The sequence below is a fragment of the Mustelus asterias genome, chromosome 12 (genome assembly GCF_964213995.1).
Source record: "Mustelus asterias chromosome 12, sMusAst1.hap1.1, whole genome shotgun sequence".
In the NCBI taxonomy this organism is placed as follows: Eukaryota; Metazoa; Chordata; class Chondrichthyes; order Carcharhiniformes; family Triakidae; genus Mustelus; species Mustelus asterias.
Genome location: NC_135812.1, coordinates 67,145,433 through 67,169,727, shown reverse-complemented (window position 1 = coordinate 67,169,727; position 24,295 = coordinate 67,145,433). Strand labels below are relative to the sequence as shown.

The 24,295-nt window shown below is 42.8% G+C and overlaps 1 protein-coding gene and 1 long non-coding RNA gene across 2 annotated transcripts in view; one reads left to right on the top strand and one right to left on the bottom strand.

The window, feature by feature from the left end:
- The window catches only part of LOC144501537 (myosin-3-like), a 46,971-nt gene extending 31,277 nt beyond the window's left edge, over positions 1–15,694 (top strand). Inside the window, exons 28-39 of the mRNA XM_078225358.1 lie at positions 2,679–2,875; positions 3,722–3,905; positions 4,003–4,168; positions 4,265–4,389; positions 5,521–5,829; positions 5,927–6,130; positions 6,222–6,347; positions 7,389–7,559; positions 12,710–12,814; positions 12,918–13,013; positions 15,327–15,461; positions 15,570–15,694. Coding sequence (XP_078081484.1) covers positions 2,679–2,875; positions 3,722–3,905; positions 4,003–4,168; positions 4,265–4,389; positions 5,521–5,829; positions 5,927–6,130; positions 6,222–6,347; positions 7,389–7,559; positions 12,710–12,814; positions 12,918–13,013; positions 15,327–15,461; positions 15,570–15,593 — 1,842 coding nt within the window. The 3' untranslated portion in view covers positions 15,594–15,694. The remainder of the gene's footprint in view (positions 1–2,678; positions 2,876–3,721; positions 3,906–4,002; positions 4,169–4,264; positions 4,390–5,520; positions 5,830–5,926; positions 6,131–6,221; positions 6,348–7,388; positions 7,560–12,709; positions 12,815–12,917; positions 13,014–15,326; positions 15,462–15,569) is intronic.
- LOC144501558 (uncharacterized) overlaps positions 4,345–24,295 on the bottom strand; it is a 42,150-nt gene continuing 22,199 nt past the window's right edge. Inside the window, exons 2-4 of the long non-coding RNA XR_013499152.1 lie at positions 7,440–7,517; positions 5,874–6,135; positions 4,345–5,782 (exon numbers count right to left, since the gene is read on the bottom strand). This is a non-coding gene — a long non-coding RNA (uncharacterized LOC144501558). The remainder of the gene's footprint in view (positions 5,783–5,873; positions 6,136–7,439; positions 7,518–24,295) is intronic.

The following is a 24,295-nucleotide window of genomic DNA, read 5'->3' as shown; positions in this document are numbered from 1 at the left end:
GCAGGATCTGGAGAGTGTAGATTGGGGGAGGCTGTTTGAAGGTAAATCAACATCCAACATGTGGGAGTCTTTCAAATGTCAGTTGATTGGAATTCAGTACCTGTGAAGATGGAGAATAAGCGTGGCAAGTATTGGGAACCCTGGATAACGAGGGATATTATGAGCCTTGTCAAAAAGAAAAAGGAAGCATTCGTATGGTCTAAAATGTTTAGGACAGATGAAGCCCTTGAAGAATATAAAGAACGTAGGAAGAAACTTAAGGAAGGAGCTAGGAGGGCTAAAAGGGGTCATGAAAAGTCCATGGCAAACAGGATTAAGGAAAATCCTAAGGCATTTTATACATATGTAAAGAGTAAGAGGGTAGCCAGGAAAAGGATTGGTCCACTCAAGGATAGTGAAGGGAATCTATGCATGGAACCAGAGGAAATGGGCAAGATACTAAATGAATACTTTGCCTCAGTATTCACCAAAGAGAGGGACTTGATGGATGAGGAGCCTAGGGTAGGATGTGTAGATATTCTGGGTCATGTCGATATCAAAAAGGAGGAGGTTTTGGGCGTCTTAAAAAGCATTAAAGTAGATAAGGCACCAAGGCCTGATGGGATCTACCCCAGAATACTGAGGGAGGCAAGGGTGGAAATTGCTGAGGCCTTGACAGAAATCTTTGTATCCTCATTGGCTGCAGGTGAAGTTCCAGAGGACTGGAGCTTAGCGAATGTTGTTCCATTGTTTAAGAAGGGCAGCAGGGATAATCCAGAGAATTATAAACCGGTGAGCTTTACGTCAGTGGTAGGGAAATTATTGGAAAAGATTCTTGGGGACAGGATTTACTCACATTTGTAAACAAATGGACTTATTAGTGATAGACAGCATGGTTTTGTGAAGGGGAGGTCGTGCCTCACTAACTTGATCGAGTTTTTCGAGGAAGTGACGAAGATGATAGATGAGGGAAAGGCAGTGGATGTTGTATACATGGACTTCTGTAAAGCCTTTGACAAGGTATCTTATAGTAGACTGGTATGAAAGGTGAAGTCACACGGGATCAGAAGAGAGCTGGCAAGATGGACTCGGAACTGGCTTGGTCATAGAAGACAGAGGGTAGCAGTAGAGGGGTGCTTTTCTGAATGGAAGGTTGTGACTAGCGGTGTTCCAAAGGGATCAGTTCTGGGACCTTTGTTATTGGTAGTATATATAAATGATTTGGAGGAAAATGTAGCTGGTCTGATTAGTAAGTTCGCAGATGACACTAAAATTGGTGGAGTTGCGGATGGTGACGAGGATTGTCAGAGGATACAGCAAGATATAAACCGGTTGGAGAATTGGGTGGAGAAATGACAGATAGAGTTTAATCCAACAAGTGTGAAATAATGCATTTTGGAAGGTCCAATGCACATAGGAATGATACGGTAAATGGTAGAACTCTTAGGAGTATTGACAGGCAGAGAGGTCTGGGCATACATGTGCACTGATCCCTGAAAGTGGCAACGCAGGTGGATCAGGTAGTCAAGAAGGCATACAGCATGCTTACCTTCATCGGTCAGGGCATTGAGTATAAAAATCCACAGGCCATGCTGCAGCTGTACAGAACCTCAGTTAGGCCTCATTTAGAATATTGTGTACAATTCTGGTCACCACACTACCAGAAGGATGTGGATGCTTGGAGAGGTTTACCAGGATGTTGCCTGGTCTGGAGGGTATTAGCTATGAGGAGAGGTTGGATATACTTTGTTTGTTCTCACTGGAATGACAGTGGTTGAAGGGTGACCTGATAGAGGTTTACAAGATTATGAGTGGCATGGACAGAGTGGATAGTCAGATGCTTTTTCCTAGGGTAGAAAAGTCAAGTACTAGGGGACACAGGTTTAAGCGTGACGAAAAGTTCAGCGATGTGCAAGGCAAGTTTTTTACACAAAGAGTGGTGAATGTCTGGAACGTGCTGCCCAGGGCGGTGGTGGGAGCAGGTACGATAGCGGAATTTAAGGGGCAACTAGACAAATACATGAATAGGATGGGAATGGAAGGATACGGACTCTGTAAGTGCATACTGTTTTAGTCTAGGCAGGCATCAGGATCGGTGCAGGCATGGAGGGCCAACGGGCCTGTTCCTGTGCTGTGCTTTTCTTTGTTCTTTGTTCTATGGTATCAGCATCCACTTTCTGGCATTCCTGACCAGAGGGCAGTCAGAATGACCCACCGAATCTATCAAATGAAGAATTTTGAGTTAAGTGGACTGCAGCTGGGGTCAGAGTGGCTGAACTAGGCCTTGTTTCCTGAGGCTGCAGTGATTACAGGAATGGAGAGGAGACCTGCAAAGCCTGTTTCCCTCCACCACCCCCATACCCTCCATTTTTGTTTTATCAAAAGACTATTTCTACTTTGGAAGAACAATGGTGAGCATTTGTGTATTTTAAGAGGTACAAACACCTTCATGTTCCAATTTGCTCATTACCTGTGGGCCCATAGTCAACTCAACAGTGTCAGTGGAAGCAAGCTATAAATGGCTATGGTAACAGAGTAACCATACTTGTTTATGCATTAAATAATGCATCAATGTGATTTTGCAGATTTAAAAAAAATCTGTCCTTGGCTTGTACAGCTGTCGCTTCTGTCACATTAACCATTTTTCATTTTGTTCTCAAGCACTTCTGATTTCTTCTTTCTGTGTTCTCTATGAAAAGGCTAAGAGTGCCTTGGCACATGCTCTGCAGTCTTCCCGCCACGATTGTGATTTGCTCCGTGAGCAATATGAAGAGGAACAGGAGGCAAAGGCCGAGCTCCAACGTGGCATGTCCAAGGCCAACAGTGAAGTTGCTCAATGGAGAACAAAATACGAAACTGATGCAATTCAGCGCACAGAGGAACTGGAGGAGGCCAAGTATGTGCATTCATATATCTATGTTCCTCATTTTAAAAAAATCCTTTTTTAAAATTCATTCATGGGATGTGGGCATCGCTGGCTGGGCCAGTATTTATTGCCCATCCCTGAGGGCATTTAAGAATCAACCACATTGCTGTGGTTCTGCAGTCACATGTAGTCCAGGCCAGGTAAGGACAGCAGATTTATTTTCCTAAAGGACATTAGTGAACCAGATGAGTTTTCACAACAATGCACAATGGTTTCATGGTCATCAGTAGATTCTTAATTTCAGATTTTTAAAATTGAATTCAAATTCCACCATCTGCCGTGGTGGGATTCGAACCCTGGTCCCCAGAGCATTATCCTGGGTCACCAGATTACTAGCCCAGCGACAATACCACAACACCACCACCTCCTTGTGAATGTGTATTAATTTTCCTGGATCTATTATTTTATTGAGGGAGGGAGACAATGGCCTAATTGTACTTTTGCTAGACTATTAATCCAGAAACTCAGCTAATGTTCTGGGGACCCGGGTTCGAATCCCTCCACAGCAGATGGTGGAATTTGAATTCAATTTTAAAAATCTGCAATTAAGAGTCTACTGAAGACCATGAAACCACCGTTGACTGACGGAAAAACCCATCTGGTTCACTAATGTCCTTTAGAGAAGAAAATCTGCCGTCCTTACCTGGTCTGGCCTACATGTGACTCCAGAGCCACAGCAACGTGGTTGACTCTCAACTGCCCTCCAAGGGCAACTAGGGATGGTCAATAAATACTGGCCAGCCAGTGATGCCCATGTTCCATGAATGAATTAAAGAAAATGCTCTAGCAGAATAATAATTTGACTTTTTAATGTAGGAAGAAACTAGCTCAAAGATTGCAGGATGCAGAGGAGCACATTGAGGCAGTCAACGCCAAATGTGCTTCACTGGAAAAGACAAAACTGCGCTTGCAAGGAGAGGTGGAAGATCTTATGATCGATGTGGAGAGAGCAAATGCTGCTGCAGCGGCTCTGGATAAGAAGCAGAGAACCTTCGACAAGGTGCAGAACTTTAAACATATCATCCACAGGGTGGACTGGTAATTTAGATAGGCTTAGAGTAGCGGTCAAAAAAAAAATTGCCTTTTTTAAATCATAGATTCTGGCAGAATGGAAACAAAAGTACGAGGAATGCCAGGCTGAGCTGGAGGGAGCACAGAAAGAATCTCGGTCTCTTAGCACTGAGCTCTTCAAAATGAAGAATGCTTATGAAGAGTCCTTGGATCATCTTGAAACTCTCAAGAGGGAGAACAAAAATCTGCAACGTAAGTCTCGAAACGTAGCATTATTCAAATCAGGAATATTTAAAGTCGGTTTGAAGGAGTGCTTGCTGATTCTGATGTTTAAAATTTGACTAACAGAGGAAATTTCTGATCTCACTGAACAAATTGGTGAATGTGGGAAGACAATTCACGAGCTGGATAAAGCAAAGAAGCAAGCTGAACAAGAAAAGTCTGAACTTCAATGTGCATTGGAGGAAGCAGAGGTAAACTTTGTATATTTTACACATCCATTATAGTCATGTGGGGTAGGTCTTCATGCAGAGTGTAGCAACCCTACCATGGGCGGCAGGGTGGCCCAGTGGTTAGCACTGCTGCCTCACAGCTCCAGAGACCCGAGTTCGATTCCGGCCTTGGGTGACTGCCTTTGTGGAGTTTGCACATTCTCCTCAAGTCTGCATGGATTTCCTCCGGGTGCTCCCACAGTCCAAAGATATGTAGGTTAGATGGATTTGCTATGCTAAATTGTCCCTTAGTGTCCAAAGATGTGTGGGTTAGGTGGATTGGCCATGTTAAATTGTCCCTTAGTGCCTAAAGATGTGCAGGTTAGGTGGATTGGTTATGTTAAATTGCCTGTTAGAGTCCAAAGATGTGTAGGCTAGGCGGATTGGCCATGCTAAATTGTCCCTTAGTGTCCAAAAATGTATAGGTTAGGTGGATTGGCTATGTTAAATTGCCCCTTTGAGTCCAAAGATGTGTAGGCTAGGCAGATTGGCCATGCTAAATTGCCTCTTTGTGTCCAAAGATATGTAGGTTAGGTGGATTGGGCATGCTAAATTGTCCCTTAGTGTCCAAAGATGTATAGGTTAGGTGGATTGGCTATGTTAAATTGCCCTTTAGTGTCCAAAGATGTGTAGGTTAGATGGTATTAGCCATGGTAAATGTGTGAAGTTACAGAGTTTGGGCGGGGGAGATGGCCTGGATAAGATACTCTGTCAGAGAGTTGGTGCAGACTGGGGCCGAATGGCCTCTTTTGCATTTAGGATTCTATGACGTCTGGGCTGGAAGTCTCACTTCAGGAACTGATGGCCAAGCTGGTTGATTGTCAGCCTGCAAATCCGAGCAACACGCACAATGGCAGGTGGGAAGAGTAGGAGAGGTTCCGGATCGGCCAGACTGCGGAAGGCAAAGGCAAACCACTGCAGTAATTTGTCAAGCATAAATGATGGACCAATCCAATGGAAGTCTATGGTTGCCAACGCCCATTTAGATGGGATATAGTAATTTGGCGTTACACTTGCTAAATTTACCGAATTATCAATTAATTATTGAGTAATTAAATTGATATCAGATCCAAAGTGATCAATATTCCTTTGTATCTTAACCACCTGCCAAAGGCAACACTGGAGCACTCGGAGGAAAAGTTGCTTCGAATTCAGCTCGAGTTGAATCAAATTAAATCGGAGGTTGACAGAAAGATCGCTGAGAAAGATGAAGAAATTGAACAGCTCAAGAGGAATCACCAGCGAACCATCGAGACACTGCAGAACACCCTGGATGCTGAAATCAGGAGCAGGAATGATGCCCTGAGACTCAAAAAGAAAATGGAAGGGGACCTCAATGAAATGGAGATTCAGTTGGGTCAAGCGAACCGCCAGGCTGCAGAAACACAGAAACATCTTAGGAACATTCAAGGAGTACTCAAAGTAAGTAAAACAGATTGACTTTTTGTACTTGTGCATATATTCACCGTTTGAGTTTCCAACTGCGTTCAGTCATGCAATCCAATACTTCTTGATTCAGGAGACACAGCTGCATCTGGATGAAGCGTTGCGAGTTCAAGGAGACCTGAAGGAGCAGCTAAGCTCAGCGGAACGGAAGAGCAACCTTCTGCAGACTGAACTCGGAGAGGTCACAGTGGCTCTCGAGCAGACAGACAGAGCTCGGAAAATTGCTGAGCAAGAGGTCTTTGATATCACTGAGCGTGTTCAACTGCTTCATTCTCAGGTAGCCTGAAAAACATGTCATTCTTAAATGCCTGCAATCAAATGCTTTATTCAAGTAATAATGCCAGTCACACCTTTGTTACACCTTTTAGAATATTAGCCTGATCAACACCAAAAAAAAGCTTGAGACCGATGTTTCACAACTTCAAACTGAGGTGGAAGAGGCCATTCAGGAATCGAGGAATGCTGAAGAGAAAGCCAAGAAGGCAATCATTGATGTAAGGTTTCCAACATTTTGATAACTAAAATAATTAATACATTTAGTATTAATACATTAAGGACAGGATTTTCCAGCCATGCTCACCCCAAGACTGGAAAATCCCACCCGAGGTCAACAGGCCTTTGCATTGTCTGTGTCCCGCCCGCTACAATTCCCGTGGCAGGCGGGATGGGAAAATTTTGCCCTAAGTGTTTAAGATGATCAAAGAAATTGATAGGCTAGCTACAGAGAAACTATATCAGCTGGTGGAGGAGGCAGAACAAGGGGGAAATAACCGTAAGATTAGGAGCAAGCTGCACAGGAGAGAGATTTTTCTCACAAAGGGTAGTGGAAATCTGAAGTTCAACATCTTAAAAAATTGTTGCGCTTACGGGTTAATTGAAAATTTCAAACCCGAGTTTTATAGACTTTTGTTAGGTATGTGTACAGGCAGTCCTCGATTTTACAATGCTCGAGGTACCATGAATGGCACTCACAGGCCTAAATTCTCCAACCGTTCATGCCCCGTCACCACTGCTAGAAAGGATGGAGAATTTGGCGCTCAGCCAAATCTCCATTCACTGCAGCGGGATGAGAGAATCCCGCTGGTGTGAACGGCCAGAGAATCCTGTCCACGATGTTTAAAATTTGACACCCTGGGTGGAATTTTCCGGCCGCACTCGCCCCAAGACTGGAAAATCTCACCCGAGGTCAACAGACCCTTGCATGATCCTGCCCCAGCCGCTACGATTCCCATGACGGGCAAGATGGGAAAACTCTGCCCCCTGTTTCAATTTTACAATGTCAGTTTTGCCATCGCCATGCCATCTTTTACAGTTTTATAAATATAATTTACAAATTCGATACATTTTGAACGAGCCCAGGGAAGTTGTGAGACCCCCTGCCGAAATGATTTCCTGTATTAAGGGCTGTGGAGTGCGGGTAGAAGAATTTGAAATATTGATCTAAGAAAGGCGGAACAGGAGTGGCCTATGAGTTCGAATTCATAGCATTTCAACATAACTACTTAAGTTCCACTTTATTTTAATGTCAAAATCAGGCGGCTATGATGGCTGAAGAGTTGAAGAAGGAACAGGATACGAGTGCTCACCTTGAGAGGATGAAGAAGAACCTGGATCAGACAGTGAAGGATCTGCAATTCCGTCTGGATGAGGCTGAGCAGTTGGCACTGAAAGGCGGAAAGAAACAAATGCAAAAACTAGAGATAAGGGTGAGATGCCAAAATATTATTCTTTCAATTGGTAATTACTTAGAGATTATAGAAACATAGAAAAACTACAGCACAATACAGGCCCTTCAGCCCACAAAGTTGTGCCGAACATGCTCCTACCTTAGCGATTACGAGGCTTACCTGTAACCTTCTATCTTACTAAGTTCCAGGTACTTATCTAAAAGTCTCTTAAAAGACCCTATCAAATCCACCTCCACCACCGTTGCTGGCAGCCCATTCCACGCACCCACCACCCTCTGAGTGAAAAACTTACCCCTGACATCTCCTCTGTACCTACTCCCCAGCACCTTAAACCTGTGTCCTGTTGTGGCAACCATTTCAACCCTGGGAAAAAGCCTCTGACTATCCACTCGATCAATACCTCTCAACATCTTATACACCTCTATCAGGTCACCCCTCATCCTTCGTCTCTCCAAGGAGAAAAGGCCGAGCTCACTCAACCTATCCTCATAAGGCATGCTCTCCAACCCAGGCAACATCCTTGTAAATCTCCTCTGCACCCTTTCTATGGCTTCCACATCCTTCCTGTAATGAGGCGACCAGAACTGAGCACAGTACTCCTAGTGTGGTCTGACCAGGGTCTTATATAGCTGCAACATTATCTCACAACTCCTAAACTCAATTCCTCAATTGATGAAGGCCAGTACACCATACGCCTTCTTAACCACAGCCTCAACTTGCACAGCTGCTTTGAGCGTCCTATGAACTCGGACCCCAAGATCCTTCTGATCTTCCACTCTGCCAAGAGTCCTACCATTAATATTATATTCTGCCATCCTATTTGACCTGCCAAAATGAACCACCTCACACTTATCTGGGCTGAACTCCATCTGCCACTTCTCCGCCCAGTCTTGCATCCTATCAATGTCTCGCTGCAACTTCTGACATCCCTCCACACTATCCACAACACCTCCAACCTTTGTGTCATCAGCAAACTTACCAACCCATCCCTCCATTTCCTCATCCAGGTCATTTATAAAAATCACAAAGAGTAAGAGTCCCAGAACAGATCCCTGGGGCACTCCACTGGTGACCGACCTCCATGCAGAATATGACCGATCTATAACCACTCTTTGCCTTCTGTGGGCAAGCCAGTTCTGGATCCACAAAGCAATGTCCCCTTGAATCCCATGCCCCCTCACTTCCTCAATAAGCCTTGCATGGGGCACCTTATCAAATGCCTTGCTGAAGTCCATATATACTACATCTATTGCTCTTCCTTCATCAATGTGTTTAGTCACATGGTCAAAAAGTTCAATCAGGCTCGTAAGGCACGATCTGCCTTTGACAAAGCCATGCTGACTATTCTTAATCATATTATACCTCTCCAAATGTTCATAAATCCTGCCTCTCAGGATCTTCTCCATCAACTTACCAACCACTGAGGTTAGACTCACTGGTCTATAATTTCCAGGGCTATCTCTACTCCCTTTCTTGAATAAAGGAACAACATCCGCAATCCTCAAATCCTCCGGAACCTCTCCCGTCCCCATTGATGATGCAAAGATCATCGCCAGAGGCTCAGCAATCTCCTGCCTCGCCTCCCACAGTAGCCTGGGGTACATTTCATCCGGTCCCGGTGACTTATCTAACTTGATGCTTTTCAAAAGCTCCAGCACATCCTCTTTCTTAATATCTACATGCTCAAGCTTTTCAGTCCACTGCAAGTCTGCACTACAACCACCAAGATCCTTTTCCATAGTGAATACTGAAGTAAAGTATTCATTAAGTACCTCTGCTATTTCTTCCGGTTCCATACAAACTTTCCCACCGTCACACTTGATAGGTCCTACTCTTTCACGTCTTATCCTCTTGCTCTTCACATACTTGTAGAAGATTGTGCTTGAAGCAAACCCATAGCATGAACATTTAGCAACTTCCTACAGGCGACTGGTTACGATATTTAAGGAGTTTCAATGTAGAATTATATTAAATATTCTAAGGATTGTTAATTTTTAATCTTGGAAATTATCCAGTGTCTTGTAACAATAAATACATGCAAAGTTTACAAAGAGCTCTGGCAACAAAATAGTCAGCCCTGTGCGCTTTTGAATTAAGTTGCAATGGGTGCGAGTTCAGTATAAAATAAACCTGCTCGATGAGGTCCACAGCACTTGAATTTCAGGCACCTGGAAATCGGATTTGGCTTTCTGCTGTATCATACAGTATCGCACTTTCTGCTGTATCAGACAGCTGATGCACATTAACACCACTTTCTGCTGGTGCCAAGATTGGCAGCGCAGCTGCAGCCTTGGGGACACTGCCTCTGTAAAAACTGAAAGAAAATGGCCGGAGTGTTATGCCCGTTCATGCCAGTGGGATTTTCCCATCCTGCTACAGTGAATGGAGATGGGCGCCAAATTCTCTGACCTCGCTGCAGCGGGAGCGTGGCGTGAATGGCCAGTAAGATCGCACCTTACAATATCTTTAATACTGTATTATCAGGTCGCAATGACCATTTATGAATTATTTTTCTTTAAATGACAATAAGGCAAATGTCCACAGCATATGATTTCTTTACGTACAATTACACAGAATGTAACGCAAGGGAACAGACCCAGTGCATCCATGCCAGGGTTTATGCTTCACTTGAATGTCCTCCCATCCTATTAAATGATTCCTTTCTGTTGACTCAGTTCATCAATTATTATAATTTGGAATTGTAAATAAAGATATTATCCCCTTAGGATAATGAAAACATGAGTCAAAAGTAAGAAGATGAAAGGCCAAAGTTTGCTGCATCTGGGTATCTAACTGTATCTGCCATATTCATCACATGTTCCTCTGCACCCTTCAACTCAAGCATGTTTGTCCACAAAACTGCGAACGTAATTTTTTTCTAATGATTCATCCATGGATGTGGGCATCGCTGGCTAGGCCAGCATTTGATGCCAATCCCTAATTGTCCTTGAGAAGGTGATGGCGAGCTACCTTCTTGAACCGCTGCAGTCCACATGGCATAGGTTTACCCATAGTGCTGTTAGGGAGAGAGTTGCAGGATTTTGACCAAGCGATTGACATTTTAAGAATCACGCTGGCAAATTTAAAAGCTGAAGAAATGAGACTCCACACTTGCAATAATTAAATCTTGATGCTAGACAGGTTGATTGACAGTAATTAACAATTAGCACGTTTGTGAAACATTAGTGAATAATCTACTAATTAATGGCCTTAAATAGAACAGATTTAATTTGTTTTAATTGCACAAATAAATCAACCTCACATTATTCATTGCATTTCAGTGGTGAGACAGTGAAGTGTTGTTTTTGCGATAATGGTGTAAATTGGATAGCCACTTTTGGTATTTGCATATTTTGAACACCTGCTCCTCACTTGAAGTTGTTATATTTATGAATAACACAAGCTGCCTTTAGCCTTCCTGTTATTTTGGCAGAAGCTTTCAGTTCATTATTGTTTGCAATAGGAAGGCTCTTTATCATATTATTGCTACTGAAAGGACCTGGTGTGTTTTACAACTGAAAAATGCACAGCATGTCAGTCAATATAAGAAAAGAAAAGGGTAATACTCAGACTTTGAGGCTTCAGTTATCTAACTTAATTTTGCATCAATGTAAAGTGATATTAAGTGTACATCAGCCAGAGGTCTTGGGGCACAGTGGTAGCATCCCTACCTCTGGACCAGAAGCTCCAGGTTCAAGTCCAATGCCTGGATTTGATGGCCACAGAAGAAGCGTTCATAGCGTGGTTCCAATGGGCTGATAATCAGCTTGGATATTCTTTCACCACTTGCCTCACTATTCCCCAAAGGGAAAAACAGTGTGTGTGAAGATATGCTTTAAAAAATGTGTTTATCAACATTTAAGTGGGAGTACAACATAGACTTGGGTGAATAACCTGAATCCCCCAAGACAGTGAAGCATGATAGCACTGTGTAATACTTGAATTGTACACAGTATGTAAGATACTCCAGGCCCATGCATAATCAGAATATTATCTCGTAAAATTAAAATGCAGGTGCCCAAATGTGGAGCCAAACACAAGTATCCAAGCACATATGTCCAAAGCTACATTGTTAATGCAGTCAGGATGTGATGATACTGTGCTATTGATATTATGTTTAAGTGGAATATTTTTAAAAGTCTTCTTATTCTGCAAGCAGCTGGTGTGTCTGGAAAACATTTAGCCCAAGGATTGTGAAAGCAAGTTAATAACTCAGTTTAGCTAGGAAAGTGTACTTTAAGAAGAACTAATGGGCTGGTGTTTGTGCAAGAAGTTCTTCTGGGATTTCAGGCTAGGTTGATTAACAGGGTCATGTGATAGTCCTGGATTTTGTGCAGAGAGAGAAACAGGGTTTTGCAAAGAAAGGAGCTGGATTTGACTGTTCTGGCTGAAGTTAAGGGAATTTTGCAGGCTTCTGAAAACTCTATATCTCTCTGAAAACTCCAAAACTGCGTGCACCCACTATATCAAGTATATTTGTGATTGCTAACTATATTTTAAATAGTGTTTAAGTCTTAAGACTGTTGCTTATTTGGAACTGAAATAGTGATAAGTTAAAATTTAAGAGATGTTTCTTTTCATGTTTAAAGATTGTTCAACTGTTAAGAGTTAAACTGTTTCATTTTGTTAGAGTTATACTTAAGTTGTGTTATGAATAAAGCTTGTTTTGACAAAAACGATCCCTTATTTGTCAGTGGAATTACTCCTGGAACGAAGCATCCTTTCCTCACATTTATTCCAAAATAGAACGATTGTTGGGATCTCTGTAGACAGTTACATGGGTAAGATGGGTATAGACAGATATGGGCCAAACGTGGGCGATTGGGACTAGCTTAGGGGTTTAAAAAAAAAGGGTGGGATGGACAAGTTTGGTCGAAGAGCTTGTTTCCATGCTGTAAACCTCTATGACTCTAGTCTGGCTTCATAATATATCTTGAGGTTCTCGTCTGGGATCCTAACAAGGATGAAGTGTAGCAGGGGTGGGCAATACACTTTATAGGTATGGGCCTGAGGCTGGTATCTATAGTAAGGCACCAAAATTGTGTATGACTGAACCATTTGAAATTGTAAGGTCATTCCAATGTAACATCAATGTGAAGAATTATACTGTATATAACTAGAATGATTCAATTAGAATTGCAATTTTGAAATGTTTATTGCTCTTACAGATACGTGAATTAGAGAATGAACTCGATGCTGAACAGAAACGCGCAACAGAGGCGATTAAAGGTTCACGGAAATATGAAAGGAGAGTCAAAGAGATGACATTCCAAGTAAAGAATAATTATTCGGAGGCCTTTATAATTGATTTTCTTTTAAGTTTTGTGATAACAAAGAGACTTTAAATTCTGTTTTTTTTTAAATTTTCACATACAGTCTGTGGAAGATCATAAAAATATTGTTAGACTGCAGGATTTGGTGGACAAATTGCAATTAAAAGTCAAATCTTACAAGAGAAATGTTGAAGATGCTGTAAGTAAATAACTGATACCAATTGCAGGCAGTTGAAAGTGATTTCTTCATATTGACTTATAAGCTTTTCATTGTTTGATCTGCACAATTTTGTAATTAGTTTTTGGTTCATTTGCTGGGTACATTTTGAACCAAATAGAGTTGTTTAATATGATGGGTCAGAGATACGACGGCATGGTGGCACAGTGGTTAGCATTGCTGCCTCACAGAGACAGGGATCTGTATTCGGTTCTGGCCTCAGGTGACTGTGTGAAGTTTGTACGTTCTCCCCATATCTACGTGGGTTTCCTCCAGGTGCTCCAGTTTCCTCCCACAGTCCAAAGATATGTAGGCTAGATGAATTGACCATGCTAAATTGCCCCTTATTGTGCAGAGTAATGGGGATGGGGCAGAGGCTTGGGTAAGAGTTGGAGAGTTGGTGCAAACTCAATGGCCTGAATTGCCTCCTTCTGCACTGTAGGGATTCTATGATTCAATAGTCGAGCCATATGAAATCTATTCCTTTTGACCATAAAACACCACTGCTTTCGCTGATACACAAGGTATTGGACTGGCTTTTCCCCCGGTGCTGAAAGAATGGCAATCACATGTTTGTACTCAACAATAGATTCTCTATGGGATTTTTCGCTGTGTTATGATGCAGGTCAGAAACTCCAAAGTGTTTTATGAAGTCTGCCTGGATCATAAGTTTTGCACTTTGAATTTGGCTCGGGTGATCAAGAGATATTTCACTCCAGGTATGATTCGAATGACCCACTTAGGGAGCTTTACTCAAACAAAGTTTATTTTAGAATATAGTTAACATGTATGGAAAGAAAATTAGCAATAACTTTTACCAATTACAAACAAGAAAAAGACAATCATGATATTGTGTAACCCTTAATGAATATAGGAAGTGTCTCACTCAAACCAATCCCATAAACAAAACACTTTCCACAGGTCTAACAGAGCAAAGACTAATGCTCATGTGATACTGGAACTTAGTCCTTTGGTTGAATGCTGCAGTTCTCTTGAGGCACACACAGAGTCAGAACAGCTTCCCAAAACACCAGGGAGACCCAACTACCAACAGCAGGTTTTCTACTCCAGGAAGGCTAGGAACCTTGCTTCCAGCTAACAGCAGAATTTCTAAAACCAGGGAGACAGAGAGAAACACTGCTTTCCAGTCTGATGGTCAACCTTTTCTGAACTAAACAGCAGGTCAAAACTGAAAATGAACGAGCTCCTGTCACCTGACCTGTCAATCATTCTTCCCTCTAACAATGTAGGGTCATTAAAAATCCAAGAAAGTACCTGAGGCCCCAGAGTAAAAATAAACAAAACCCCATTTAAACCATTGAAGCAGCAATAAAAGGACTTCTAGCAGACGCCCTGGCAACACTGAAACCAAAAAGGCCTGCTTACAACTGCAGAGAACATGATTTTAAAATTTTTTATTAAAGGTACACTAACATCACAACTGGAACTTCCTATAGAGAACCAAAACGGGAAAGTAACTGTGCAACTCCTTAACAATCAGATTGAAGAATCGTTAATGAGCAGGGAAGAACCTAAACCAGGAAATGTCAGTTAGTGTAACATTAAATCAAGTCCAAAAAAGCAAAACAATGAGAGGGAAAGAAAGATGAAATTAAGAAAAAAGACAAAAGAGTCAGAAAAAAAAGCAAAATGTTAAATTTAGTTTCTTTAAATTTTTCAATAATTAAAATTTGAAGGAATGAGACATCACATTTGCATTTCCGTGCCAATTATATTGTTTGCCAATTATTTAGGCATGTCATGCATTAGGTTGATTGGCCATGCTAAATTGCCTCTTAGTGTCCCGGGATGAATAGGTTAGAGGGATTAGCGAGGTAAATATGTGGGGATACGGGGATAGGGCCTGAGTGGGATTGTTGCCAGTGCAAACTCGATGGGCTGAATGGCCTCCTTCTGCACTGTACGGATTCTATGAACTACTATTAAAAATACTTAAATTGGAATAAATGTCTCTGGTGAGTTTACTGGGTATATATGGTGTGAGTATAGCAACTTCATGTATTTGTTATATTTCAATGACGAATCTCTGTGTAAGATACTACTCATGTGTCGCTTCAGGAAAAGCAATGCAGCTTTACCAGCAAGGTCCAGAGATTCCTGCATTTAACTGCATGCGTGCTGCTGTCAGAAGTTGGAGTCTGATTTAAAGTTTTTGTTCTAAAATGACAAGCAAAATCCAGCCTACAGTATGATCAAAGATAATTTATGTTATAGCTTTGTTAGTTTGAAGTTAGAGTCAAAAATAAACTTTATTCTGTATTATTATCTGTCCAGGAGGAGCAGGCCAATACTCACATTACCAAATTCAGAAGGACACAGCATGAGCTGGAGGAAGCAGAGGAACGTGCAGACATTGCTGAAACGCAGGTCAACAAACTGAGGGCTAAAAGCCATGTCATTACCACCAAGGTAAAAGAATGGCTTCAATACATTGTAACCCTGAATTTTTGGCTATCAATTTTTCATCTGCTCTTCACTGGCGTGGGTAATATCATATTGTTTAATTTTCTTTCACAGAAAACATTGTACACCGCAGAATGAATACCAACTTGCAGCTCAGCACCATAAAGAAATGCGCACAATGTGAATTTCTTAGCATGTCTTGCTGTGGTACCTGTACGCTTAGAAGTAACAAAATTCAACTGTAGCAAAAAGTAGAGAAAAAAATAAAACACACGCCCCATCTTCTGGTGTCTATCGAATGGTATTCTTGATTGTATATTAACATTTTCATCATTATAAAAGCAGTGAGAATGATCCCCAAGGCAGCAATTGTACTCAGTAATGTAGGTTTATCATACAATAAAACTATGACTTTTAAGAATGGCAACAATGAAAAACCAATGAGTTGGGCGTTGGCTGGGTGAATATGCAAACTTCGGTTCTGCCTCTTTTTATAGAAAAAAACAGCACGAGGTTAACTACTAATTCAATGTGAGAAATCTTTATTGGAGTGAGGAATTGGGCAGCACAGTGGCCCAGTGGTTAGCATTGCTGCCTCACAGCGCCAGGGACCTGGGTTCAATTCTGGCCTTGGGTCACTGTCTGTGTGGAGTTTGCATGTTCTCCTTGTGCCTGCGAGGGTTTCCTCCGGGTACTCCAGTTTCCTCCCACAGTCCAAAGATGTGCGGGTTACATTGACAGGCCATGCTAAATTGACCCCAGTGTCAGGGGGATTAGCAGGGTAAATATGTGGGGTTACGGGAATAAGGCCTGGGTGGGATTGTGGATGGTGCTGACTCAATGGGCTGAATGGGATTCTATGAAGGTAGCAGTATTTTCACTTGTCTTATTGAAGGACATTGATGAGATTTAGATGAAGGAATAATCCCCCAGAGAAAAACTGATGAGATATGATGCCCACCTGACAACGCCCTAGATTTTACTTTCCATTGGAGTGAAAAGAAAGCAAAAAACTATAAAATAGGCATCTGATAGGCATCTTTTCTTGTCGTTTTCTTGTCGTTTTCCAACCAGGCGAGTTAGGTCAAAATGGCACCCGTGCAGCCACTGAACTGCAAGCGGACTGAAGCTCATGGTCTTAAGGAGAAATGGATAGGATTGAACGATGTCTGGAAGGTGTAATTGATATTAAAAAGGAGCAAAGTGGTAGGGAAGAGAGAAACAAGAGTTAACAGAAGAAGAATCAGAAAATGAGCCATCAACTGTAATATAGGACAAGTGAAGAGGTCATTCAGGAGAGCGAATACCTCCTCCACACGACAGTAACTCAACGGTATTACAATTACACAGCTCTTCCTCAAGGCTTATCCCTGTCTTGTTGATGCTCTGTAACTACAAAGTTGAAAAAAGAAACCTTTTAATTAAGAGTTTCCATCCCACAAAGGAAGCTTCAGGCCAATCCACATTCAACAACCCTGATCTGAAAACTCTGCTCATATTTTGACAGCTGTGGAAAAACCCATCACAACAGTTGATTCAATCTACAACATTATAAAAGAGTCAACAACTTTCTAAATAAAACAACTAACCATATTCTAAAAGAAAAATTCAATTTTTCCTACATTCCAATCTTAATAGATCCGCATCTTCACCAAAGACACATCAGTTTTTCCTTGAGTAGCTTTGTCAGGTTTCGTTGAAATGTGTCCATTAGTTTTTCAGATATTTTGTTTACAAACAGATTAACAAATGGGCTAAAGATGCAAAACTGGATAATAATTAATGTAGCTTTAGAGGGAGGCCATCTGTAGTTATTTAGTTTAGAAACGCACTAATGAATTGTTCAATAAATTGTATCAGAGCAGAATTCCAGAGGTACATAAAAGGTGTATGGACCAAAATCACCTGTAGAATTATCATGTCAACATGATGCTACAAATTCTGGTCTGACAATAGCCAATAATTCTTCCCAAAATTTTTCATATCATTTGACATCATTTGGTTTTAACAGCTTTCATTTCATGTCAACTGCACTCAATTGCTATCATTGTTTTATCATTTGATGTCTCTTGCACCCAGAAGCAATCATCTGGCTATCATTCTCTTCCACTTTCACTCAGAAATAACAGTTACACCATTATCTTCACTCAGAACCATACTGTCACATGATAGTTATCAACTGACATTATTGTCATCGATTGCTGTCCTGCAGTGATCACAACAACATGTGACTAGAAAACAGCCAGAATTTTCCTACATCCCAGCTGATAAAGTATGCAGAGTGTAGTGTCAGACCACCTCCTCCCACACCCTCACTCTACATCACATTCCATCCTCTCTCCTGTCCCTTAAACCACACCCCTTACTCCCCTCCCCAAAACTTGCATATTGCCTTCCCTTTCTTTTCATTCCTCCTCCTTTTGCCCTCTCCTCTTTCCCCACACCCTCCCCTCTTTCCGCCGCCCCCTCCCATCCTTTACCCTCCTCTCTTTTCCCCTTTCCCCTGACTGTACCCTCTTAACCCCTTTCCCCATCTCCTCCTTCCACCCCTCCCATCCTTTCCCTCTGCTCCCTTTTCTAACTGCCTGATTCCCCTCTCATCCCCCTCCCCCTTTCCCCCCTCCATTCCTTCCCCCCTCCGTTCTCTTCCCTCCCCTTTCTGGGTGTGCAAGTCCACAGATCTTTGAAGGTGACGTCACAGGTGGAGAAGGTGGTGAAGAAGGCATATGGCATGCTTGCCTTTATAGGACGGGGCATAGAGTATAAAAGTTGGGGTCTGATGTTGCAGATGTATAGAACATTGGTTCGGCCACATTTGGAATACTGCGTCCAGTTCTGGTCGCCACACTACCAGAAGGACGTGGAGGCTTTGGAGAGAGTACAGAGGAGGTTTACCAGGATGTTGCCTGGTATGGAGGGGCTTGGTTATGAGGAGAGATTGGGGAAACTGGGGTTGTTCTCCTTGGAAAGACGGAGGATGAGGGGAGACTTAATAGAGGTGTATAAAATTATGAAAGGCATGGATAGGGTGAACGGTGGGAAGCTTTTCCCCGGGTCGGTGGTGACGTTCACGAGGGGTCATAGGTTCAAGGTGAAGGGGGGGAGGTTTAACACAGATATCAGAAGGACATATTTCACACAGAGGGTCGTGGGGGCCTGGAATGTGTTGCCGGGCAAGGTGGTGGAGGCGGACACACTGGGAACGTTTAAGACTTATCTAGACAGCTATATGAACGGAGTGGGAATGGAGGGATACAAAAGAGTGGTCTAGTTTGGACCAGGGAGCGGCGCGGGCTAATTGTTCCTTGTTTCTCGTTTCAAGGCTTCATTCTATGATCATCTTGCTGGTGCCAGTACAGAGCGAGACTGCGGATAGTTGGGAACCTGTCTCGGGGGCTGGGAATTCATATGGTGTTCGTGGAAGTGGAAATAGAACATAGAACATAGAAAGCCACAGCACAAACAGGCCCTTCGGCCCACAAGTTGCGCCGATCACATCCCCACCTCTAGGCCTATCTATAGCCCTCAATCCCATTAAATCCCATGTACTCATCCAGAAGTCTCTTAAAAGACCCCAACGAGTTTGCCTCCACCACCACCGACGTCAGCCGATTCCACTCACCCACCACCCTCTGAGTAAAAAACTTACCCCTGACATCCCCCCTGTACCTACCCCCCAGCACCTTAAACCTGTGTCCTCTCGTAGCAACCATTTCAGCCCTTGGAAATAGCCTCTGAGAGTCCACCCTATCCAGACCCCTCAACATCTTGTAAACCTCTATCAGGTCACCTCTCATCCTTCGTCTCTCCAGGGAGAAGAGACCAAGCACCCTCAACCTATCCTCATAAGGCATGCCCCCCAATCCAGGCAACATCCTTGTAAATCTCCTCTGCACCCTTTCAATGGCTTCAACATCTTTCCTGTAATGAGGTGACCAGAACTGCGCGCAGTACTCCAAGTGGGGTCTAACCAGGGTCCTATAAAGCTGCAGCATTATCTCCCGACTCCTAAACTCAATCCCTCGATTAATGAAGGCTAGTACGCCATACGCCTTCTTGACCGCATCCTCCACCTGCGAGGCCGATTTAAGAGTCCTATGGACCCGGACCCCAAGGTCCTTCTGATCCTCTACACTGCTAAGAATGGTACCCTTCATTTTATACTGCTGCTCCATCCCATTGGATCTGCCAAAATGGATCACTACACACTTATCCGGGTTGAAGTCCATCTGCCACTTCTCCGCCCAGTCTTGCATTCTATCTATGTCTCGCTGCAACTTCTGACATCCCTCCAAACTATCCACAACACCACCTACCTTGGTGTCGTCAGCAAACTTACCAACCCATCCCTCCACTTCCTCATCCAGGTCATTTATGAAAATGACAAACAGCAAGGGTCCCAGAACAGATCCCTGGGGCACTCCACTGGTCACTGACCTCCATGCAGAGAAAGACCCCTCCACAGCCACTCTCTGCCTTCTGCAGGCAAGCCAGTTCTGGATCCACAAGGCAACAGCCCCTTGGATCCCATGCCCTCTCACTTTCTCAAGAAGTCTTGCATGGGGGACCTTATCGAACGCTTTGCTGAAGTCCATATAGACCACATCCACCGCTCTTCCTTCGTCAATGACTAGGGTTGGGAAGCATTTTCCGATCAGGGCCATTGTGATCTCCTGGACTCGTTTCGATCGCCTCAGGGGGTCGGATAGGAATTTCCCAGATTTTTTTTCCCCATATTGGCCCTGGGGTTTTTCACTCTGGGTTTTCGCCTCTCCCTGGAGATCACATGGTCTGGAATGGGGGGGTGCGGGTGAGTTAATAGGTTGTAATGAACAAAGCATCGTAGCTGTGAGGGACAGCTCGGTGGATAGGATATTGGTATGTAGATAGGCTGGAAAATTGGGCGGGGATCCTGGATTCAGGATTCAATCCTGGACCGGGGAGCGGCGCGGGCTTGGAGGGCCGAAGGGCCTGTTCCTGTGCTGTATTGTTCTTTGTTCTTTGTTCTTTGTTCTTTGTTCTTCCGCCTACCGTTTCTCCTCCCACTCACTTCTCTTCAACCTTCCTCCACCATCGTTTCCAGGTCAACTGGAAACCGGAAGTGATGCTTTGTGGGGCAGTTCTGTAAAGATTTTAAGTCGGCATGTGATGTGTTGAGCAGAGTGGACCCAGAGCAAGTCTAGCATCCAGGCCTAGGGAGAAGTCAGTGGGGCCCCAGGGTCCAGAGGGAGAGTTTGAAGGAAGGGGGAGAGGCTGGGAAGTGGGGAGAGGCTGGAGGGAGGGAGAGAGGGGGAAGTATGGAAACTGGGGGAAGTGAAGGGGAGAGTGTGGAGAGTGGAGAGAGCGAGGGGGAAGAGTATGGAGACTGGAGAGAGTGAGGGAGGAGAGAGTGGAGTCTGGAGGGAGCAATGGGGAGACTGGAGGGAGTGGTGGGGGGCCAGTGGGGGTACTGTTTAGACTTTGAGACTTGGGGAGGGAGAGGTGATGGGAGAGGAGGCAGGGGGAGAATTTATACCCAGTGCCTTGGAGATTGGGTGGGTGGAAAGTATAGACCCTGAGACTAAAATGATTTAAGAACTGATGGGGATCAAGTGATGGTCTCCAGCAGTAGAACAATTTTTTAAAAAAATGAAAAACTGAACATATCAGATATTATTTAAGAAAGTAGTTTTGTTGTATTTTTCAATGCAGGTTGCTAAGCGTTTTTGATATCTTTGAGTGCACTGGATATCTTTGAGCGTGCATGGATATAGTTTTGAGTACACACAATAGCTTTTGGTGCACTATCAAATTTGATATCAAATTCATTCCAAATTAGATGTCAAATTGTAACTGAGAGCATTGAGTACACTCGAAAACAAAAATTATGTTAAAATTTTCAGGTAGGGATGATTCTCGTCATGTCCACATGGTTATAATGACCGTTCTGAAGCTAAAATGATTTAAATCATATTTGCCAGAAGCATTTGTATAATATTCTATTTTGTGTTGCTAAGTTACTTGAAATTTAAATTGTCAAAATGCAAGCTACTGCAGGTTTAGTAATAGCTAAGTAACTGTGTACTGTGGGGTTGTGAAACTGCTCTGGATATTTCTAATATATATTAGAACAAAACAATGAAACACCTTCTGAAAACATTGACTTCACTGACCCCAATACACCATCAAATTTAATATTTAGAAATGGGTTCCGAACCATGTAAATTGACAGTAACTAGGAATAAAAGCATGTGGGGTAAGGATATAATAATGAACACTTTTGGGCCAAAATACAAATAATATCCCCTTTCAGAATTTATTTATTTGTGCCATGCACCTAATCTCAAAAAGGGATGTTGTCTTATTGCTAAAAAGATGGTGCATCAGGAAGCATAGGGGGATTCTACATGGATTCTACATTCTACATGTAGAAACATGGGGGATTCTTCCCCAATTAATGTGCTCATATCCAGTGGAGCTGGAGCTGGTTTTGAGTGATTAGTACCTTGATGGTGCACACTGCCTGGGAGAGGGTGCTGCTTTTGGACCATCTTTATTGCCTTCAAATGTGAGGGTATCTTACGAAGGCACCGCTGGTGGTACTTCTCCAGTGCTTTGAGGTGTCTGCTATCAACCAGTCTATCTGCTGGAATCACAGTGTATTAGAGAAACATATGAACATACGACAGCCACTGCATCTGCTGGTATCCTTCTGAAATTTGTGGAGGTAAAATGCATCTAAAATGCATGTGAAGCTGTAAAGAAGGAAGCTATTGTGCCGTCTTACGATGAACAGAAACTTTGATATGATGCTAATAACTGAGACATTAGAAATGGTAATGAAACTATTAAAATTACAGCTGCAGGAAAACAAATTACTCAGTGATTCGACCTGTTAACTAGGTAGCAAGATGTCCGTAGTGAAGTGGCATAAATGGAAACTCATTTCATAAACAATGAGATGAACAGTTCACATGTTAAATGATCAGAAATAAAACATGAAAAGTTCACTTGGATAAATTCTAACGGATCTAGATTTTACTTACTGAAGGAGAAAGAATAAATTGATATTTTGTACATTGCAGCCTGGAACGATATATTACTGAATTGCACAGAAAAGATAATAACACCTTTACTGGGTAAGATTTTTTTACTGTAGAATAACCAATACATACCAATATATTTGAGCACACTTTTGCTGTACATTAACATTGCAAATTGCCACAGGAATATTCTACTTAATGCTTATTGTTCTCAGTAACTGGGAACAATTGTTCTGGAATGTTTCTGCCACTTGTAATTGTGAGAAATGCTCCCCTCCTTTTCATTTAATGTGAAATAGACATTCAGAAATCCTATAAATTAATATTCCAGGATACATATTCACACTTCTGTTCTCCTTCAAGTACTCCAGCACTCTTAAACCATTTTGATGTTGCTACAGATTTCATTCAGAGTTTGCTATTCTTGAATTTACATTTTATTTATTAATGTCACAAGTTGGCTTACATTAACACTGCAATGAAGCTACTGTGAAAATCTTCTAGTCACCACACTCCTGCACCTGTTTGGGTACACTGAGGGAAAACTTAACATGGCCAATGCACCTAACCAGCATGTTTTTCGGACTATGGGAGGAAACCAGAGCACCTGGAAGAAACTCACACAGACATGGAGAGAACGTGCAGGCTTTGCAGTGACCCAAGCAGGGAATCGATCCCGGGTCCCTGGCGCTGTGAGGCAGCAGTGCTAATCACTGTGCCACCATGGTAAAAATGACAGATTTTCTTCCCTAAAGGACATTAGTGAACCAGATGGGTTTTTCCGACAATAGTTTCACAGTCTTCAGTAGATAGGATTCACGACAGGATTTGAACCCGGGTCCCCAGAACATTAGCTGAGTTTCTGGATTAATAGTCCAGTTATAATACATTAGGCCATCACTTACCCTCTTGGTTGGATATGTTTGTAGTGCTGTTGCTAAATAGATTGTTGAAGTTGGTTAGCTTTTAAAAATCAAACTCAATTGAGATTCTTTGGTATAGATGTGTGTTGGTCTGCAATTGGACAGCAGGGGGCATCAGGGCCCAGCTCAGACCTTCCCTTCCACACCTCCACTATACAGCATCTTCCAGCAGGGGTCATTGGATATCCAATGACCCCAGGCCAATTGATGACAAGAATAGTACTCCATTATTTCCCCCAAGTTAGATCAGGGTAGACCTGATGATTGAATCTGGAGCTTTCTAAAACAGGATTTTCTTCACTTTATTTGATGTTGCCATTGAATTACACTATTAATCTGAGAGAGAGAGCTGTACAGTCCAAAAAAAACCAACCATGTGTCATCATAGGTGCTGTGACTGTCCCACCCTCTTGTGTGGAGACTGAATTGGACATGTACTTTTACTTGCACGTACAGAACCCCACTTTGACTATAATGGGTGGCATGGTGGCACAGTGGTTAGCACTACTGCCTTCCAACACCAGAGACCCGGGTTCAATTCCTGGCTTGGATCACTGGCTGTGTGGAATCTGCATGTTCTCTCCGTGTCTGCGTGGGTTTCCTCTGGGTGCTTCGATTTCCTCCCACAGTCTGAAAGACGTGCTGGTTAGGTGCATTCACCATGCTAAATTCTTCCTCAGTGTACCCTAACAGGCACCGGAGTGTGGCGACTAGGGGATTTTCACAGTAACTTTATTGCAGTGTTAGTGTAAGCCTACGTGTGACACTAATTAATAAACTTAGTTGTTCTTTAATGAGACACAGCATGGGCAAAGGCACTTACTATCTCATAACATCAATAAGTGTTGCAATGACAGCAAAACTGTCAGCATTTGCCAGCAGTGAAACTGAGGGA